Source organism: Anopheles marshallii, chromosome 2 (genome assembly GCF_943734725.1).
Source record: "Anopheles marshallii chromosome 2, idAnoMarsDA_429_01, whole genome shotgun sequence".
Classification (NCBI taxonomy): Eukaryota; Metazoa; Arthropoda; class Insecta; order Diptera; family Culicidae; genus Anopheles; species Anopheles marshallii.
The window spans coordinates 22654187-22672971 of record NC_071326.1 but is presented as its reverse complement, the minus strand read 5'-3'; the positions used below and the strand labels follow the sequence as shown (position 1 = coordinate 22672971).

At 45.6% G+C, this 18785-nt stretch overlaps 5 protein-coding genes across 5 annotated transcripts; 2 read left to right on the top strand and 3 right to left on the bottom strand.

The window, feature by feature from the left end:
* Positions 1-483: 483 nt before the first annotated feature.
* On the bottom strand, positions 484-6761 carry LOC128716923 (glutamate receptor ionotropic, kainate 2-like). Its single transcript, XM_053811395.1, has 9 exons — positions 6617-6761; positions 5798-5970; positions 3669-4694; positions 3404-3610; positions 2978-3339; positions 2375-2915; positions 2085-2234; positions 1250-1399; positions 484-786 (listed from the first exon to the last, which is right to left on the bottom strand). The coding sequence occupies exons 1-9, from the start codon at positions 6759-6761 to the stop codon at positions 484-486; spliced, it is 3057 nt and encodes a 1018-aa protein (XP_053667370.1).
* Positions 6762-8311: 1550 nt separating this feature from the next.
* Positions 8312-9552, bottom strand: LOC128718983 (beta-1,3-glucan-binding protein-like). The gene is made up of 2 exons (XM_053812604.1): positions 9331-9552; positions 8312-9268 (listed from the first exon to the last, which is right to left on the bottom strand). The coding sequence occupies exons 1-2, from the start codon at positions 9550-9552 to the stop codon at positions 8312-8314; spliced, it is 1179 nt and encodes a 392-aa protein (XP_053668579.1).
* A 1240-nt stretch (positions 9553-10792) lies between these two features.
* Positions 10793-12023, bottom strand: LOC128719267 (beta-1,3-glucan-binding protein-like). The gene is made up of 2 exons (XM_053812892.1): positions 11817-12023; positions 10793-11749 (listed from the first exon to the last, which is right to left on the bottom strand). The coding sequence occupies exons 1-2, from the start codon at positions 12021-12023 to the stop codon at positions 10793-10795; spliced, it is 1164 nt and encodes a 387-aa protein (XP_053668867.1).
* A 699-nt stretch (positions 12024-12722) lies between these two features.
* Positions 12723-14952, top strand: LOC128706972 (molybdenum cofactor synthesis protein cinnamon). The gene is made up of 5 exons (XM_053801917.1): positions 12723-12741; positions 12903-13033; positions 13106-14220; positions 14296-14635; positions 14707-14952. Exons 1-5 carry the CDS (start codon positions 12723-12725, stop codon positions 14950-14952), a joined length of 1851 nt encoding a protein of 616 aa, XP_053657892.1.
* Positions 14953-15572: 620 nt separating this feature from the next.
* Positions 15573-16852, top strand: LOC128719933 (galactosylgalactosylxylosylprotein 3-beta-glucuronosyltransferase I). The gene is made up of 3 exons (XM_053813576.1): positions 15573-15820; positions 16046-16406; positions 16478-16852. Exons 1-3 carry the CDS (start codon positions 15573-15575, stop codon positions 16850-16852), a joined length of 984 nt encoding a protein of 327 aa, XP_053669551.1.
* Positions 16853-18785: the final 1933 nt, after the last annotated feature.

Here is an 18785-nt window from a genome sequence, read left to right as displayed (position 1 = left end):
GATTATCTGTCTCATTCGATTACAACTTGTGATGATCGATCATTGATCGCGATTGGGTGTAAAGTTAGCTTTCTTCCCACGGATTGTTGTTCGCATTGAACAAACGCTTGAAAACAATGCGGTGAAATGGGTTTGGGTGATTGCGAAATCGGTGGGCATGTGTTATCGTTAGCGCCCAGCTTAACCATCTCATAATCGTTTCGCGAACTTACCTCGGTCACATTAGCGACGGAGATCGTCACGAACGGTCGCGTGGCTTTGCATGTTTAGCGCTGGAGTTATGTTGTAAACGATTAGAATTTACAAAACTGAATTAGAATTAGATAATATTATTTAACTTTAGACATCTTTATTGTGAAACAAGGGATTCTACAATGCCCTAGCTCTTGTCTCCAACCTTTAGACAAGCCGTTAACAATACTTTCCCTTTAACAACAACCGTGGCAAACATCAACGCATATTCGGTGACGGTCTTCTTAACCATTAATCATCCGATTTCAGCTTCCGAGTGCTGCCGTTTAGTGCCGATTTTCCGCCGTTTTGTTTACGCTGCCGATTCTCGGATTCGGTGTCCCGGCCTTCGGCAATTCCAGCACCGCCACCGGTTGGACTGCCCGACAGGTCCTGTTTGCTGGAGGTGGCCGACTGACCAGCCGATTCCATGGCCGATTCGAGTGAGTTCTCTGCGGAGGCGGATGAGCTCTTACGATGTCTGACCGGTTTGGTGTTCCCGTGACATTTGGCCACAAAGCGTAGTTCGGCCATAAGTTCCTCACGGAACGGTACCTAACACGTGTACGGCAATGTACGAAATTACGGGTGGTTGGGGAAAGGATAAACAAGAAATGAATTAACTTCGAACAGGCTTGACGCAGGTTAACAGACAACAGTTTTAAACACATCGTAGATACAACAGGTGTACGACAAGCTTCTTTAAGAAGATATCGGTATACCTAGCGGAAAAAGTCCAAAGCTTTCATAAATTAGTATTGCTATCGGCATGTCAAATATTGAACTAAACTTAAGGCAACTATTCAGCTTACCAGTAAAGGTTCGAGTGAGCAAATACGCAACCCAAAAGACTCGCGTATGTTATATTGAAGGAGTTAAACAATCGATAATTGATTAGTACGCGCCGGAGCTACACGCTCTAAGCCAGTAGGAGTTGAGATAAAGGCGTACGCAACATTACCACCACACGAGTTGACATGCGATTAGGGAATCACAAACAGGATGTAGTAGTAGTTACCTTGTGCCGCCTAGCTCGGTGTGCAATGACGAAGAATAGCTCGCAGCAGCCAAACAAGCTGGCGAATGAGCAACCGACAAAGAGGACGAAAAACACGCCACCGACATTGTCCATGTCAAGCTCCTCGGCACCGTCGTCACTAGTGCTTTGCTGCGGAAAACGGGGGTTTTTGGGAGGGGGGGAAGGAAAGGGGGGTGGTACACAACAAACAAGGTTGTTTTGGTTGGAGTTAATTCAGCCATATTTTAAAAAGGGTGTGTAGTAAAGACAGAAATTAGAATGACCGTGGGTTGGGGCGAACATCTTAATGCTAAGATGCGACCGTGGGGGGGGACGAGATGCAACAAAACGGGTACAGCGATTGTGGAGATGTTGATGGGGAAAAATCACAATCCAGCAGATGTCAAGGAGGGACTGTGAAATGCCCCACACGTACTTCAACTTGGTTGAGTTCGGGAGGCATTCCTGTACGGGTAATAGGCAGAGTTTGGTCCAGCCGCTAAAATGGTTGGTTAAGGCGGATCGTACACTATTGCTACTACTATTTCTACATGTATTGCTACAACTACTGCTAGAGCTAGAGCATTACTACTTGCATTACAATAACGGTCTGGATGGCAAACTTGTGTTCGTTCCCGTGGAACCAACGGGAAAGCTGGCGGTTCAAGAAAATACCAATGTGTGTGCCAGGGAAACAACGGGGTAACGGAAACATTGCTGAAGGTACGGAACTTGCTAAGGGTCGTTCGAGCTGTTGAGAAAGCCGACAATTATTGGAGAAGAGAACACCAAGTTCAAAGCGAATCGGAATTGGGACGACACGCCCAGAACCCACCTTCAACTCGCGTGTACGACGGTGCACGTCACAGAACATCTCGCAGAAGCTGACAAACAGGGCCGCGACACAGCCGACGATCAGCAGCACAAAAACACCACCGACGTTTGCCAGCTCGAGTGCCAGTGCACCGCCCTCCTCCATCGTATTCTAAGGCAGGACGCCAAGAAGATTCAAGGTGGAAAAACTTAAGCAAAGCGTACCGACCACGCTAATCCCAACACCGTCGAATAGCTTCCAGCTGGAGGGAGAGAGAACGCACAAACGAAGCATGGAACCGAGCTACTTACCGAACAGGCACCGCCACCACGCTTCTCCTTCCACCATTTGCGCTTCAGCGAGGTCAGAACACCCTGCTCCTGTAGCCGTAGTACCGCTTCGCTCAGTGCGCTGCGGTACGGTGAATTCTTGCGCATCGCAATCCCATAACCCTTATCGTCGAGCAGTCCGCCGATCTGCGTAACGTCACACTCCCGCTCCACGATGTACTCGATCGAGGTGGACTCCATCAGGAAGGCATAGTTTTCCGTCTTGACGCGCTGCAGTCCCTCCGGATTGGACGAGGTAAGCAGATCCTGGTTGGCCATCATGAACTGGTACATCTTCGCGTACGTCCCGTACTCTGCGTCCTTGAAGAAGCTGATCGTGCTACCGTCACGCTTGGCACCGTACTTCACCGCCCCGCCGGCAGCAGCCAGATCCTCCGCATTGTTGATCGGGGAGACGACCTGCTCGATGGTGAGGAACGCGGCCAAATTGGCGGTATACGACGAAACCATGATCAGTGTGAAGAACCACCAGATGGAGGCGACGGCACGTGTTGCAGGGGCCCTAAAAGATATTGCATTTGTTTACCAGTACACCAACCCACGGTTTGGCCGTCCGTCACCTACTTGGGAGCAATTTCGGAACCCTGCTGCAGCAGTGCACCGATCGTGAACCACATCGAGTTGCTGAAGCTAAACTGATTCTCCAGCTCTTCGGGTTCCTCGATGCACGGGTAGGGGTTGTCCCATTCCTTCGGCGAGATACGTCCGAGCACGAACAGCGACATGGATACCATCATGTAGGCACCGCCCAGGTACAGCCACACCTGCTTCGAGAACGGCGACATGAAGGAGAACAAGGACGGTGGTTCTTTGGTCGGTTTACGAAACAGGATCGAGATGCCAAGGTTCATGAAGGGCATGGTGAAATCGACCGCACTTTCCCGATCGGATGTGATCGTAAGGTCGGTGATGGCGAGATCGGCACGCTGCAAAAAGACACAGGATTGTATGACCAAGTGGTTACGTTGCTGCCGGAACCGAGTGATTTACCCAATCGAGCAGCTCCTGCACCATGCCGTTCCACTTCTTGGTGTCACGGTTGAGCGACCCGTACACGCCATCCTCTTGCAGTATGAAGGTGTAGTTAAACCCGAGCATGAGTGACAGCTCATGGATGAGATCGATGCCGAATCCTTCAAAACGCTCATTGCCGGTGAGTTTCACCGGCGAATCCTTCAGCATACCGTACGGTGGTGACTGTAAACGGGATCTGCTTAATGCACTGTTCATCATCCAACACTCGTTTCAAACTTACAATGGCCGTCAGCACGAGAAAGGTCCGATTCTGCAGTGTACCGTCGTCTAGCGCGTGGGACGTTTGTTCCTTTTTACGCGTGAAGTTCAGTCCTTCGGTAGAATTCCACACACCAACCTTCTCCAAACCCGCCGGTCCGAGCTCGATAATGTCTAGCAGAAAGTCGGACCTATGGCCCTGATGGTCGAACTTGATGCTCCGCGTCAGCCCATGTATTGTGGAGCTCTTCATGTAGTTGATGACACTGTACCCATTCTTCCACGTGGTTGGGTCGTCACACTTGAGCGCGATTGGTTCGAGCAAACGCGGTGGTTCGCTGCCAATCAGATGCTTCAGTGCCTCGGCAAATAACAGCACCGCATCGTACATCAGTGCCGTCTCGACGCGCATTTTGGCCGGATTCAGCCCGTCATGCAGTTCGAGCGTTTTGGCGATTTGCGATGCATTCAGAAACTCCGCCACCTGCTTGATCTTGTCCTCTTCGGGATCGATCAACCGAACGCCGGTTATGTTCGTGCCACTGTACTGATACGGCTCGAGATCGATCGTATGCAGATCGAGCGAAGTTATGATGATCTGATGGTGGTCCGTCAGCAAACCGACCTGCTGGGCCTGTTTCAGCACTTCGGGCATGGATTCGATCGAACACGCCAGAATGATGCGCTTATCGTCCGACAGCTTGACGCGCCGCAGCACTGCGCGGTAGTTGCCGTTTAGGCGTAGATCTAGCTGCCGTACCGTCACCGTGTAACCTTTGGGATCGTACATCTTCAGCAGATCGGCGATCCCCGGTAACCACGGGCCGGATTCGTACAGAATGGTGAAATCTTTCCACTCGAACGCCACGATCAGGTCCAGAAATACGCGCCCCATTATGTGCGGATGGGGATGCAGGTTGAGCGTCGGCAGTTTGGTGTATGCGTCCCATCGGGTCTCGATGTGGGGCATCTCCTTCTCGTCGCATACACTCTGGACGTGCAGTGCCGATTTGGGAGAACCCGGTCCAAAGATTCCTGCCACTCCAGTCTGAAAATGAAAATCAGAAAGCGCGATTGGTAACGTTAGCTGACGATAGGACTTCTTGTCAAACATTAATTTTCTTTTAGTAATAAGTCTTTTAGTGGGACGATCTAACGGTGTTCGGAGTAGGCGTCCGCCTAGGGCCTCGCCGTGTGGGTGGCCCCGAAAAAAGCTGTTTATGAGGAAAAAAACTGTATGAATTGACCTAGAAATGGACCAGAAAACCCTCTCCGTATGTTAAAGGGGCCCCGAAGTGTAAGAGCCGTCCCGGGCAGCCCGTTAAGGATGTTATCGGGAAGTCCGTTAAGGATGTTATCAGGCAGCTCGTTAGGGATGTTATCGGGCAGTCCGTTAAGGAATCTTATCGGGCAGTTCGTTAAGGATGTTATCGGGCAGTTCGTTAAGGATGTTATCGGACAGTCCGTTAAGGATGTTATCGGGATGTCCGTTAAGGATGTTATCGGGCAGCCCGTTAAGGATGTTATCGTGCAGCCCGTTAAGGATGTTATCGGGGTCCAAAGTATCATTCCGCCCAGGGCCTCCAAGGAGTTTAATGCACCACTGCTTAGTACTAAAGTTGTCATATTAAAAAAAAAACAACAAATAAATCTGTTGCGGTTTACGCCCTTATTTAAAGAAAAACAATCTGATTAGGTGTGTGATTGAGACAGCAGTAAAATAGCTCTTGGATTGGAAAACCAATAAACGATCTTGAATAACGGTTGGCTATAGCGTAGGAAGAACATTAAATCAAACACAAGAGGCTCACAAGAGCTTCCGAGTTTAATGATCATGAATGATGTGCAAATTGAACCAGGCATTTGGAATGAAGCCTTTGGCCAATCACCAAGAATTTATTTGATTGTCTAGACTCTAAACCAAAACACAACAAACGGTCTCTGCCTTCGATCGTTGTTTATGTTACACGAGTCTGCTTTTCTCTTCCTACGCTTTCTACCGTCCATCGGATGGTTTACATTCGGTTGCATTAGATCATCAAACGGATGGTCAATCATCGATCACTTCCAAATATTGATAAACTACCGGCGCTTGTTCTACCCGTTCATAAACAAACGATCTATCTTTTAAAGTTTGTTCAATACGCTTACCTTCAACAGACGGCACAGCTTCTTGGACACATCGAACTGATCGCCGTACTTCACCTGAACGGCTTGCGCCTCCAGTTGGTAGTTTGAGTACGATAGCTTCTCATTGTTGACCGCTTCTACGGCATACTGGAATGCGAGTTCTGCATCTTCCGTGGCACCGTCAAACAGACCTCCTGAAGGGATAATGTTTGACGTTATTAGGGTGGTTTCTAATGATCTTCTTTGAATAAAGGTGATTCTTATAAAAATTTAACTTTCTTCTGTTGAGTTTAGTTCCTTGATATGCTTCGGACTCGAAGACTATATAAATCTGCTTGAAATTAGGTTAATGTCAGGGAAATTTCGTGGAAATTGTATGCAAATCTGACGATATATTTAACAAGCAAGGGTCATGTTTCACGTATTTTAAGTGTCACTTTAAAGAGAAAAAAATATTTTTACGATAATTCTTGCACTGCAACCAACCGTCGGAATTTCAAATACATAAGGATGAGATTTACTTAAAATATTTCCACTGAACACATTTCCGATACTCCGAGTCCCGGCGTTAATGATTTATGAGCGAACGACGTCCGTCCTCTCGGAGCGAGCAAAGCGTCGTCACACAATATTTCACCTATTTTTGGGGCGGAATGTAGGTCGGTACGTTAGTGCGACTCTCCGTCGTCCGTAGAAAAATGTACCGAACGATCGAGCATATTTCATGCCAGTGCTCTACTAGCGATATTCAGACGAAATTCCTTTTACCCTTACTTCATTAATGGTTTTAAGATCGCTACACGGAAAAAAAACATGTTTTTGCATCATTCGCGAACATACCGATCTTAATGTGCTCCACTGTTTCGTCCAGATCACCATTATATGATTGAACGGGGATGCAAAGTAACAGGATCAACCAACCAACCACACGGAGGAAAAACACAGTAGGCATAGTTTTACAACAAATCGCACTAAAGAACACCATCACTGCGATAGTGTTGAATGAAGATCACTCCAATATGCGTTTGGTCCACCTTCGGCAGGGAGAATGTCCCAGGTTGATCAGGATGATAGGTTTGATCACAAATTTGTTTTCCACGCGACAGCTCTTCGGTTGGTTATGTAACACCGTTTGAGGTGGCCGTTGATACGTTGACTGCACTGGATCATACACATTTATTGGTGGTGTTTTTCTACAGCTATTTGCTTGACACACGGTGGTGTCGAAAGGATGAAGATACCTAAAAAACGATCACTGTCAACGGAGTCACTCGGTGTTCCAACTGTTGTCGGCAACGTATAGAAACGAGCCAGTAACGTTTTTCACCTATGCAACATCACATCGTATTTCACTGGTCGTGCACGTGCACATGTCACAGTTCGCATGAGAAATTAAATTCCATCCATCCAGCCCAGATCTCTTTCGAAGATCAAGTGGAACACTGCTGCACCTGCCCTTCACTGTCGGTTGTCACCACGCGTTATACCGAGCAAATAGTACGTCCGCACCAAAGAACGACATGTGTTCGTATGAGGCGACTATTTGTTGTACTGCGAATGAGCTCCACCACGCACCACACACGATGCGACACCATGGGAGATTTTTTGTATATTCTGTATAAATATGTGACTATCTGATGAATTATTAATGAGTTTTTTTTAAAAACAAATCAAGGAAGTATTCAAAGGAGTTAAGAAAGTTTTATTTAAGAATTTTTGTTGCTATATTGGTTAAGGAATGTATTCCATTTTATTTATTTTTGAACAAGACATCGGTCTTGTTGCTCGCACGATCATTAACCAGAGTCCATATTTGTAACAACATATTTAGCCCATAAAACTAACAATTGTATAGTGTGGTTTTGCCAAACCATTGCACCCACTGTGTATGGATTAGTCCACATTTAGCTAGTGTTTCACGCACACAGCACATCCCGCAGGGCGACCGGGGGTTTTTCCGACCGGCTGTTTGTATTATTTCGTGTTTTATTTTCATCATTTGCTTCGCTTTCCAACGCCACTCACACACAGTCGCGTATGGGTGATGTATTTTTAACGGCACGCTCCTTTCGTCTTCCTAATGCTCATCGGGGATGTAAGGAAGTAGTTCATTCCACTTGCCTGGCGTTTAAAGGTGAAGGCAAACATCGTTGGGTGGTTGAAGATACAGGGTCACCTAGCACACATTTTTTTTCTATGGTGCTAATTTCGGTAAATTAGAACAAACCTATAGCAGCAGAATGTCAACAAATGTTAGTGATGTAGGGATGCAGCTTTAGCACGTCGTATTGGAGATTGGAGATCGGAAATTGCGTATGATGTCAACAAGAGTCATCGCTCAATCGGACATCAATTTCGTAGAATAAATGTTGGTTTTCCTGTTATTCTGTAAATGGTACTTACTGGTATATTTTTCAAATCCTCGGAAAAGAAGAATTGCAAAAGTTTAATATCATTGCTTTACACATTTATTAGACCATATTATTAACGCCGTACCCCACAAACGTCATACTCAGTGCAATATAAAGCCCCAGATTACAATGCCCAAACGCGCACGTAATCAATTTGCAGAGAAGACTCCTTGCCCCGGTTGTCGGTCATACGCCACGTCGGAAGCCAAGAGCCGCGTGCATTCCAGAAGTCACGGGCAGCAGTCGGTGAGGTGTTTGACCACGGCTTACCTCGGTTACCATTGGACGCAGGCGGAACATCTGGGAAGTATCCGTTCGTGCCACCGACAGCCAAGTTCAAGATAATGTAGAACTCCTGATCGAAAGGAGCCATACGAGTTCCATGAATCCAAGGGTTCTCAGTGCCCGGCGCAATGTTGCCGAAGTTTCCACGGTTCCAGAATCCAGTACCGGCATCGATCTGTCGGACGACTTGGTTGTCAACCGAGAAACGGATATAATCGGGCGTCCAGGTGAGCTGATAGTTGTGGAACCCTGTGTTCCAGCCCTGTCCTGCGGGTGAGTTTTTGTATGCAACAGTCGTATCCCATCCGTTAAGAGTGGGACTCGGTCCGAAATGAAGCGTAGATCCGAATTGCTCCGTCCCGATATGAACTCCATCAGCGCCTCGATAGTCCAGGTTACCTCGAGACTCCAGCAGATCGATCTCACCCGAGGCAGGCCACGTTCCATACACCTGACGCTTCGGCAGCAACCAAACAGCGGGCCAGAGCCAATCCCCGGTGGGCATACGGGCACGAACCTCCATCGTTCCGTACTTGAAGTTGAAAGAGTTCACCGTGCGCACACGGGCACTCTTGATGGGGTTGATCAAATTCGTCGGAGTACCGCTACGCTCACATCCCCAGTTCGTGGGATTTGTGCACTGATCAGCTGGCGATCCACCGTGAACGTTCAAGGTACCGCTGCTCAAGAAGGCCTCACCCGTATCATCCGCAAGCAGTGTCGGACGGATGTAGAAGATACCATTTTCACAGTAAGAGTTCGATCGGTGGTTCAGATACCATTGAAACTCCCAATTCTAAGGAAGGACAATACGGCACATGTTACGATGTACACAAATTACATTCAACTGCTACTTACGCCTCCACCGCTGAGAGTATTTTCATGCTCCCATGTTTCAAAGTCCAGCGTATTGAAGTTATCCTCAAAGATAAGTTCTCCTGCACAGTAAGGTCCAGCGCGAGCCCTACTACCACTAGCGGTTGTTACGGACACCGTACACCTAGGGCTGTTCTGTTCACCCAACGCCACTGCTAGTCCGGCCAACAGCAAGGCAACCAACGGAATGTTAACACTCTGCATGCCTGCACGTATGTCTCGCTACACCGATAACCAACTTGAAAATGGGGCCCTCCCGAATATTGCCGGGTGTCAAAGACTGAATAACATGTGCAACCTCAGCGTGGGACAGTTTTATAGACGCCGCAAGACTTACGCTAATCCTTGCGAATGTTCGCGATAATGATCGTTACATCGTCGGATCAATCTTATCGTGCGAACTTTGACTTTTTACTTCCCATCGCATGCCGAGGTCATTGGAAGCTTACCCCAAGCAAAGATTTGTGATGATTTACCGTGTGCTGCTTATCAGAGACCAAACGTGTTGTCGTCTTAGGGTAAGCGTTCGCTGGAGTGTTCTAGCTCAATCCATGATTCATTAGGAGTTTGAAAGAGGTATTAAAGCGTTAAGATAAGATAAAATCGATCAGGGGTACCACATTTTTGTACAGGCATTTTGATACATCAATGGCAGACCATGAGACTGTGGGAATATAAAGAAGAGACGCCAGGATTTCTAAAATTAAAAATAAAAAACATCGCTTAGCCGAATTTATGATCAATTTCCAATGCACCATTGTCAGGAATTTATGTAATTTTACCATTTGAAATCCAAAATCCAGCACCCTTTTCGGCAATTGTGCGGTATTACTACCCCCCAAACGCTATTGCACCATTTTGTGCGATAATATGCGATCAAAACGGTGTGGTTGCACAAAGTGACAACGAAAGAGCTTAAGCATAAATGGATTTTTTTTTAGATCCACCGCAAGCTTATCATCCAGACTGCTATAAACCGATTCTCACCGCTTCAGTTTTCTCTGGCAAACTTTATCGGACTGCGGACAACGTTATTCGGCGTGGCTGAGATAATGTGCCTTTCTACGATTTCGGAACGAGCAGAGGCTTATTGTACGTTATCTCGAAAGGTGGCCGTCAATGGGTAGTATCAACGCGTGTGGCCCATAACGTCGTACCGAGTCCACCAACAATATGCCAAATATTGGACAATGCATTCTTATCAAAGGGTTGGCGTGGTTTGGAGAGATTATTTTAAATTAACGTCGGACTTTCGTCATCGTTTGCTGTGTGTGCATGAGGTCAGTAACTGATCGGATTAATACCGCATGCAATACTTTCCCTGCACCTGAATGATCGAAAAATAAATACTGTTAAGACAGTTTAAAATTTTAATAACCTTTCTATATTACTATAAGCTTGAATGGTGGACATTTAAGAAGGAACAAAATTACTGCCTGAATAATTACAACGCCCAAACGCGCACGTAATCAATTTGGAGAGAAGAATCCTTTCCCCGGTTGTCGGTCATACGCCACGTCGGGAGCCATGTGTTACGATCATTCCAGAAGTCACGGGCAGCAGTCGGTGAGGTGTTTGACCACGGCTTACCTCGGTTACCATTGGACGCCGGCGGAACATCTGGGAAGTATCCGTTCGTGCCACCGACAGCCAAGTTCAAGATAATGTAGAACTCCTGATCGAACGGAGCCATACGCGTACCGTGAATCCAAGGGTTCTCAGTGCCAGGCGCAATGTTGCCGAAGTTTCCACGGTTCCAGAATCCAGTACCGGCATCGATTTGTCGGACGACTTGGTTGTCAACCGAGAAACGGATAAAATCCGGCGTCCAGGTGAGCTGATAGTTGTGGAACGCTGTGTTCCAGCCCTGTCCTGCGGGTGAGTTTCTGTGTGCGACCGTCGTATCCCATCCGTTAAGAGTGGGACTGGGTCCGAAATGAAGCGTAGATCCGAACTGCTCAGTACCGATATGAACTCCATCAGCGCCTCGATAGTCCAGGTTACCTCGAGACTCCAGCAGATCGATCTCACCCGAGGCAGGCCACGTTCCATACACCTGACGCTTCGGCAGCAACCAAACAGCAGGCCAGAGCCAATCTCCGGTGGGCATACGAGCACGAACCTCCATCGTTCCGTACTTGAAGTTGAAAGAGTTCACCGTGCGCACACGGGCACTCTTGATGGGGTTAATCAAATTCGTCGGAGTACCGCTACGCTCACATCCCCAGTTCGTGGGATTTGTGCACTGATCAGCCGGCTCTCCACCGTGAATGTTCAACGTTCCACTGCTCAAGAACGCCTCACCCGTATCATCCGCAAGTAGCGTCGGACGGATGTAGAAGATACCATTTTCACAGTAAGAGTTGGAGCGGTTATTTTGATACCATTGAAACTCCCAGTTCTACAAATGAAGCACAAACTCACACCGTTAACTTCGGCAGATAATGGCAAGAAACGAGCGTACTTACTCCTCCACCACTTAGAGTGTTCTCATGCTCCCATGTTTCAAAGTTAAGGAAATTAAAATTGTCTTCGAAAATAAGATCCCACGAACAGTAGGGTCCGGGTTTCACTCCCGTACCGCTAGCAGTTGTAAGAGAAATTGCGCATTGTGGGTCCGGGTTCGCCAATGCCACGGCTATCAAAATACTAAACACAACACAACACAACTTCATGTTTTCAACGTTATATCTTTTGCAAAAATCCTCGCTACGATTTGTGTCTTCGTTCGCGACTTTAAACCGAGTTCCGTCATTCTTCACAAACGAATGATATTTATACGCCAATGATGGCACCATAAAAAAGGGTTTTATTGATCTTTTCTTGATATTGACTTTGAGGTGTTTGATAAGTCTGTGAGAACCATAGGGAGTGTGCATCATTTCAGCTATCTGTTGTTTGTTCAATAACAGATATTGAAGGCATATTTACTTATTTAATCACTATGGCTTTTGTCGAATGATATCTAGAGATTCTAGCTTTCATTTGCATCTGATTAACCAAAAAGTGAAGTGGTTAGAAGAAGTTATTCCTGTCTCTAGGTCCATTTTATACCGACATATAATCTATTATTCAGCTGTTAAAGTAAGAAAGCAAAGTTTAAGTTAAAAAATAAGAAAGAACACTCAATCCACGTGGTAAATCGATCAAATGATTTCGCGCGCATTTTGCACTTGATTACCGAGTACTCAGCGGGACCGTATAAACTGAATCACTGACAGATGACAATTCTTGCCCTGCCCAACAATTTCACAACAATAACAACCCGGCAGCATTCAAAGGAAACGAACGGTAGTGCACGCTGTTGATCATTTCTAGAGGTGAATCTGTTCTGTGCGATTAATTACACTACACTCGGTGCTTCGCTTTATAAAATGTATTCGGTGATAACTGGTAAGAGTGTAGATTGAGGCCTCTTCATCATCCTCTTCCTCAACATTCGTTGTACAAATGATGTACCCATTGATAAGACACCTATCACGGCCTGGCAATATTTGATAGTGATTTCAATGATGTCGGGACGAATTACGCAATAATATAATTTGCTTTTTCAGTAAGTGATTCATGTGCTGCTGGAACAGCTACAGACACTAGCGGTCCTCATCTGGTGGAGTTGATTAAGCAATCATTCAAAACCGACACCGTCAACTACCTGTTGATTGCGGACGATGAACAATTGATAAAAGTATGTCAAAAGATTCTTAGCTGTGGATAATATGTTTTATTATGTTAACATTGTTTTCTCTTCTCTTTCTAGCAATCGCTTATTTATGCCTGCGATGTGCTCAAGGTACGGGCCGTTTTTACTACCGGTGGTACCGGATTTGCTCCTCGCGATGTTACACCGGAGGCGACACGTGCCATCATCACGAAGGAAGCACCACAGCTCACATTGGCCATGACTCTGTGCAGCATGCAGAAAACAAAGTTTGCCGTGCTTTCGCGGGCCGTCTGTGGCGTACGGAACAAAACGCTGGTCGTTAACTTCCCGGGCAGCAAAAAGGCGGTCGGTGAATGCTTCCAGTCGATCGTGGACGTTTTGCCGCACGTGTTGAATTTGCTGAACGAAGGCGAAATAGAACGAGTTCGTGAAACGCACCGTAAAGTGCAAGCGGAAGGTGATGTACAGCGTACGGAGGAAGTGCCACACGTGTGTCCACATGCAACTGGAAAAGGTGGTGATGATCGTAACTCACCCTTTCCAATGATAAGTGTAAAAGATGCGTTGCAGCAAATACTCGCGTCCATACCAACTGTTCAGACGGCACGGAAGCAACTGAGCCGTGTAAACATTCCACCATTTCGAGCATCCATCAAAGATGGCTATGCTTTAAAGTCAATCGGTGGTAAGGGTATGAAGAAGGTGATCGGTTATGTATCGGCCGGCGATGCGATCGTACAGACCAATTTCACCATTGACGAATGCTTTAAGATCAATACCGGGGCACCGATACCGTTGCATGCCGATGCTGTCATACAGATTGAAGACACCAAACTTGTCTCGCGAGAGAATGATTATGAAAGAATCGTTGAAATTTTGGCTGAACCGACGGCGTCGCTCGACATTCGCTCGATCGGCAGTGATCTACGAATGTCGGAAGAAGTATTCCAATATCGATTCCCGATCGATGCATGCCAGCGTGCACTGCTTGCCGCAATCGGTGAGCGCGTGTCAGTTGCGAAGGTCAAAGTGGCCATCCTATCGACTGGCGATGAACTTCTGCACCCGTATGATGCAGGTACATTGGGTGATGCGAGCTCGTTGGAAGGGAAAATTTATGATTCCAACACCACCATGTTGGTGGCGCTAGTACGTCAATGCGGTTTCACCGAAGATCAGTGTGAAATTCAGCAACGTGTTGTGAAAGATGAGTAAGTTATCCGGGTACACTACAGAACAAGTAGATCACACTTACTAATTATCACAACATGTTATTCTTCTTATAGCTTCGAATCGTTGAAAACGGAAGTTGAATCTCTAACCGGTGCGGTACACATCATCATATGCACCGGTGGCGTGTCGATGGGAGATAAAGATTTCGTCAAACCGGTGCTAAAAGCGCTTAACTACGAGCTCATATTTGGTCGCGTCAATATGAAACCGGGCAAACCGTGCACGTACGCCAGCAGCAAAGTGACTAAATTTTTTGGCCTTCCAGGAAATCCCGTTTCAGCATTCGTGACGTTCCATTTGTTTGCATTGCCAGCGTTGCGACAGTATCTCGCTACGATAAATGAGACCGCACCGCACGTGGCGAAATCAAGCCTGCCGATAATTACGGTGGAGGTTCGTTATTGTTTTGAAGTTATTTCTAGAAATTGTTTTTAAAGTTTCAAACCTTTTATTATCTTTCTTAGCTTATGGATACCAAATACGTGCTGGACCCAAGGCCTGAGTATGCCCGAGCATCGATAGTATCACGGAATGGTAAACTGTTAGCAAGCATTTCTGGTGGCCAAATTAGCAGCAGGTTGAAGAGCACTATTGAAGCTGATGTCCTTCTCGAACTTCCGGTCAGAACGGAAACCAAACCATATATCACGGCAGGAACACAACTAAAAGCGCTCGTTCTTCGATCTGATTTTATCTCTCGATATGAGTAGAGAACAATGTTAATTTAATTTTTTAGAACTTCTATCATTTATCACACAAAGTGCATTTAGAATCGACACCTCATGCAATATGTCTTGATGAAGCAGCAATTAACCAGTGAAATTAAATAATATAAACTAAAAAATGTTTGTTCAAGTATTCGCGAAAAGAAAATTATCAAATCATTCCATATTCAATACCGAATGGCGCAACTTTGAACAAAAAGCAACGGAAAAGCTCCGACACGGTTGACGTTTGCGTTTGACAGTTTCGGCAACGTTCCGACACAAGCGTAGTGATGGCCCGTTCGGCCAGTACGTCATGGGAAAAGTAAACAAACAACCACACGAAGGCCAATTTCATTGTACGTGTGGCGGTCCTAATTTGGTTAAAATGAGCAATAATCGACCGGTTTCCGTTTGGGCTGCGCTATCCCATTCGTATGCGAACTTTTAACGTGCTTTGTGAATGAAGAAATGATTAGTTCCTATTAACGCGTGGCAGCTACTTCGGATGGATAATCTTCGCCGGCAGTATCCATCCAAAAAAGTGAATCATTCTGGCATTGCATAGGGTAGTTTGTTAACAGTATCGTGCCGATCAAGGTTTTATCGTATACATATCAGTAATCATGAATCAAGAAATTCGTTTCCGGCTTAAACACGTAATTATCGGTGCGTTCATCGTCGGGTTCCTATTTTTCTACTTGCTAAGCTCAACTACGGACTGTGAAAGTGCAGAGTCAAGGTCAAACGGTGTCGATGAATCATGGGCCCTGGGTCAAGGACGCGATGCCTTTCTGCCTAACCGAAAGGGTCCCACGATCTATGCGGTGACACCGACCTACTCTCGACCGGTGCAGAAGGCCGAACTAACACGGTAGGTTGTCTGTTTTGAATGGGAGAACGAACGTTAAAGTAAAGGTTGTTTTGTCCAAGGCTAGATGTCTCATCACGATCTCCATCCTCCTGCACGAACGCTTCCGTTCGTAGGAAAACAATACATGTTGGAATAAGAAACTAAACATTTTTAATAAACTATAATAAACTAAACTCAACATGTGATTAATAATATCTAATACATTTTTTGTATGTTTCGTTTCAGCCTATCGCATGTCATTCGCTTGGTGCCAAACATATTCTGGGTTATAGTGGAAGATGCAACACAAACGTCGACACTGGTCACCAATGTGTTAAGGCGAAGCGGTCTTCAAGATCGAAGCGTGCAACTATTTGCCAAAACGCCTACAAATTTCAAGCTGCAAGGCAAAGACCCCAACTGGCTAAAGCCGCGTGGCGTGGAGCAGCGCAATGAAGCGTTAAAGTGGATACGGAAACATTTGAAGCGCGATGCAATGGGAAATGGGGACACCGAGTTAAGCCACTCGATCGTATACTTTATGGATGACGATAATACGTACAGCACGGAACTATTTGATGAAATTTCCAAAATTGAAAGCGGCAAGGTATAGGAAAGATGGCCAATTGTTTGTTTGCTCGATTAGTTATTCAAATTCGTTTGTTTTGTTTTCCGCAGGTTGGCGTTTGGCCCGTTGGTTTGGTGGGTGGTTTGATGGTGGAAAAGCCTGTCCTAAACAGAGACGGGCTGGTGCTGGGATTTAACAGTGCCTGGAAACCGGAACGTCCATTCCCGCTCGATATGGCAGGCTTCGCCATTAGCTCCGACCTACTGTTGGACAACCCGCAAGCACAGTTTAGCTATGAGGTCGAACGAGGCTATCAGGAGAGTGAAATATTGCGCCACCTAACGATCGCGCACGATATGCAGCCGCTTGCCAACCAGTGCAAGGATGTGCTTGTGTGGCACACACGAACCGAAACTCCGAAGCTGGACGCGGAAAAGACGCTGCAAAAGAGTGGCAAAAAGTCGAACGACGGTATGGAGGTGTGAGGCACACGTAGACGGTAAGCATTTTATCGGCCAATGGCAAACTCTAACGGTGATGGTACTCGGGTATGCTAAGTTAGGAAAATATTAGTCTATAATGGCGAGGATGTCAACACCAGTGGACCACAATTATCATGTTTTGATGGTGCAGCGCAGCTACACACGTTACATTATCATCTAATTTATATCATTCATTGAGATTTTAAGCATTACGATATACTGTTTGGCCAAAGGCACAGCGGTCAGTGAAAATTCTCGGTAGCTTGTATAGAATGCTAGTGAAATAAGCGCCACAAATGGAGGCACACATTTTATAATAAGGAATGATAAGTTTTTTTTAAATAGCATGCGTAGCTTATTCACACTATGATGACAAATCTAATATCACTACAGTAAAATGTATTGCATGTCAACGCATGTTGATTAGCGATTTGATTGCAAACCAAAAAGCCAAAGGGAAAAAACCCACACCCGTTGCTGTACGTTAAATTTTAATATTTTTGTTTAATGTAAGCGGAAAAGTCAGGCGTTATTATGAGTTAAATTAAATCATAAAGCTTCCCGGGAGGTTGCATATTGACGTTTCTGTATATTCAATATGTCCACTGTTTCGGGAAATGAATTATTAATTATGCCCATACCCTTCTTTGCATTGCTGCGGTTAATTGTATGCGAATATTGTACATGTTTCGTTTTTAATTCAATAACGTTCTTCTTGCCTTTCAATTCGTAACTGCTCACATTGTACGTCATTGTATCATTTCTCTTGTCTTATCTGCAATCATTCGTTAATGGAATATTTGAAAAGCGATATTTTTAAAGTACTATCGACAATCCTTTGCTATGGTGAGTTTTTACTAATTTGAGCAATATTTAATACGAGATCTCCACCCTTCATAATGTTTCAACAGCAATATATGCACATACGCATGTAGTTTGTTTCTACTGTAAACCGCGCTTTGACGAAACGTGACATCCGAGTCTTTGCTTTGAAAAATTACTGTCATTAGTAAGTATGACGTGAAGATGTATGGGAGCTTAGAAACTGACTTGCGCTCATCCTCATCATGTCAAGAAAACACTTGAGAGAGATGGGCTGTTTCAACGAATACTGCCAACTCTAAAAATGGGTTCAAAATGCAACTATTACGACCGTAATTTAACGGTATAACGGGTCAGTCGTTCGATACTAGGAGTCCCTCGCTAACTAACTAAATGACCAAAGGGTTCGTCGTAACCGCTTATTCCACCCTGTGGATGATCCACTTCTTGGTTGATCATATCATTGGGTTGTGTTCGGACGACTCAGGGACCCGTAAATATATAATTTGTACTAATCGTGTGATGGTGTAATCAAATCCGCCCAAAAGGCCAGAAGTAAATAGGAAACAGATATGCTTTACTATCAGAGCGAGCGAGCTAATAGCCACCTATAGTAAATGGACATTAAACATATTTATGTCCTTTGAAATTCATTTAAATTTGTACTATTTACAACATTAGTAAAATACATCAAACAGTAATGGAAAACAAACATGCATTATTCCGAAAAAAACGGAACATTCATAATTACCATGAACGCCTCTTGGAATTCGTCACTCGAGTGTAAAGAAATGCGATTTCGTATACCATCGCACGAAACCATCCCACAACGCTAACCATCATTGTATCCTTTTCATCTTGTAGCTGAAGTCACGGCTCGGGACACATCTGGCGGCACACATGAACATGCAATATTGCCGAAAGTGCTGGTCACATGCCAGCTGACCAATAAATGGGGCAATAGTCACGCATACCGCTTCTTCACCAGCCAATGCCAATACCACATGAAACGCATTCTACCAAGAAGCGTCACGCTTCCTTCGATTCTATCTTCCGCAGTCTGCATCTGCTTCGTCCATCCAGTCTTGGTGAATTCATTTTAATGGTCAGATAC

What these genes read in the sequence shown, in the direction of transcription:
- LOC128716923 (XM_053811395.1), bottom strand. Translation starts at nt 6,761, where the DNA reads ATGGTGTTCTTTAGTGCGATTTGTTGTAAAACTATGCCTACTGTGTTT. An exon ending in GGTTCCGAAATTGCTCCCAA is followed by an intron (nt 2,916 to 2,977) that starts GTAGGTGACGGA and finishes AATATCTTTTAG; the next exon opens with GGCCCCTGCAACACGTGCCG. An exon ending in GTGGTGGCGGTGCCTGTTCG is followed by an intron (nt 2,235 to 2,374) that starts GTAAGTAGCTCG and finishes GTCCTGCCTTAG; the next exon opens with AATACGATGGAGGAGGGCGG.
- LOC128718983 (XM_053812604.1), bottom strand. Translation starts at nt 9,552, where the DNA reads ATGCAGAGTGTTAACATTCCGTTGGTTGCCTTGCTGTTGGCCGGACTA. An exon ending in ATACTCTCAGCGGTGGAGGC is followed by an intron (nt 9,269 to 9,330) that starts GTAAGTAGCAGT and finishes GTCCTTCCTTAG; the next exon opens with AATTGGGAGTTTCAATGGTA.
- LOC128719267 (XM_053812892.1), bottom strand. Translation starts at nt 12,023, where the DNA reads ATGAAGTTGTGTTGTGTTGTGTTTAGTATTTTGATAGCCGTGGCATTG. An exon ending in ACACTCTAAGTGGTGGAGGA is followed by an intron (nt 11,750 to 11,816) that starts GTAAGTACGCTC and finishes CTTCATTTGTAG; the next exon opens with AACTGGGAGTTTCAATGGTA.
- LOC128706972 (XM_053801917.1), top strand. An exon ending in CAACGTGTTGTGAAAGATGA is followed by an intron (nt 14,221 to 14,295) that starts GTAAGTTATCCG and finishes TTCTTCTTATAG; the next exon opens with CTTCGAATCGTTGAAAACGG. An exon ending in TGCCGATAATTACGGTGGAG is followed by an intron (nt 14,636 to 14,706) that starts GTTCGTTATTGT and finishes TATCTTTCTTAG; the next exon opens with CTTATGGATACCAAATACGT.
- LOC128719933 (XM_053813576.1), top strand. Translation starts at nt 15,573, where the DNA reads ATGAATCAAGAAATTCGTTTCCGGCTTAAACACGTAATTATCGGTGCG. An exon ending in CAGAAGGCCGAACTAACACG is followed by an intron (nt 15,821 to 16,045) that starts GTAGGTTGTCTG and finishes GTTTCGTTTCAG; the next exon opens with CCTATCGCATGTCATTCGCT. An exon ending in CCAAAATTGAAAGCGGCAAG is followed by an intron (nt 16,407 to 16,477) that starts GTATAGGAAAGA and finishes TGTTTTCCGCAG; the next exon opens with GTTGGCGTTTGGCCCGTTGG.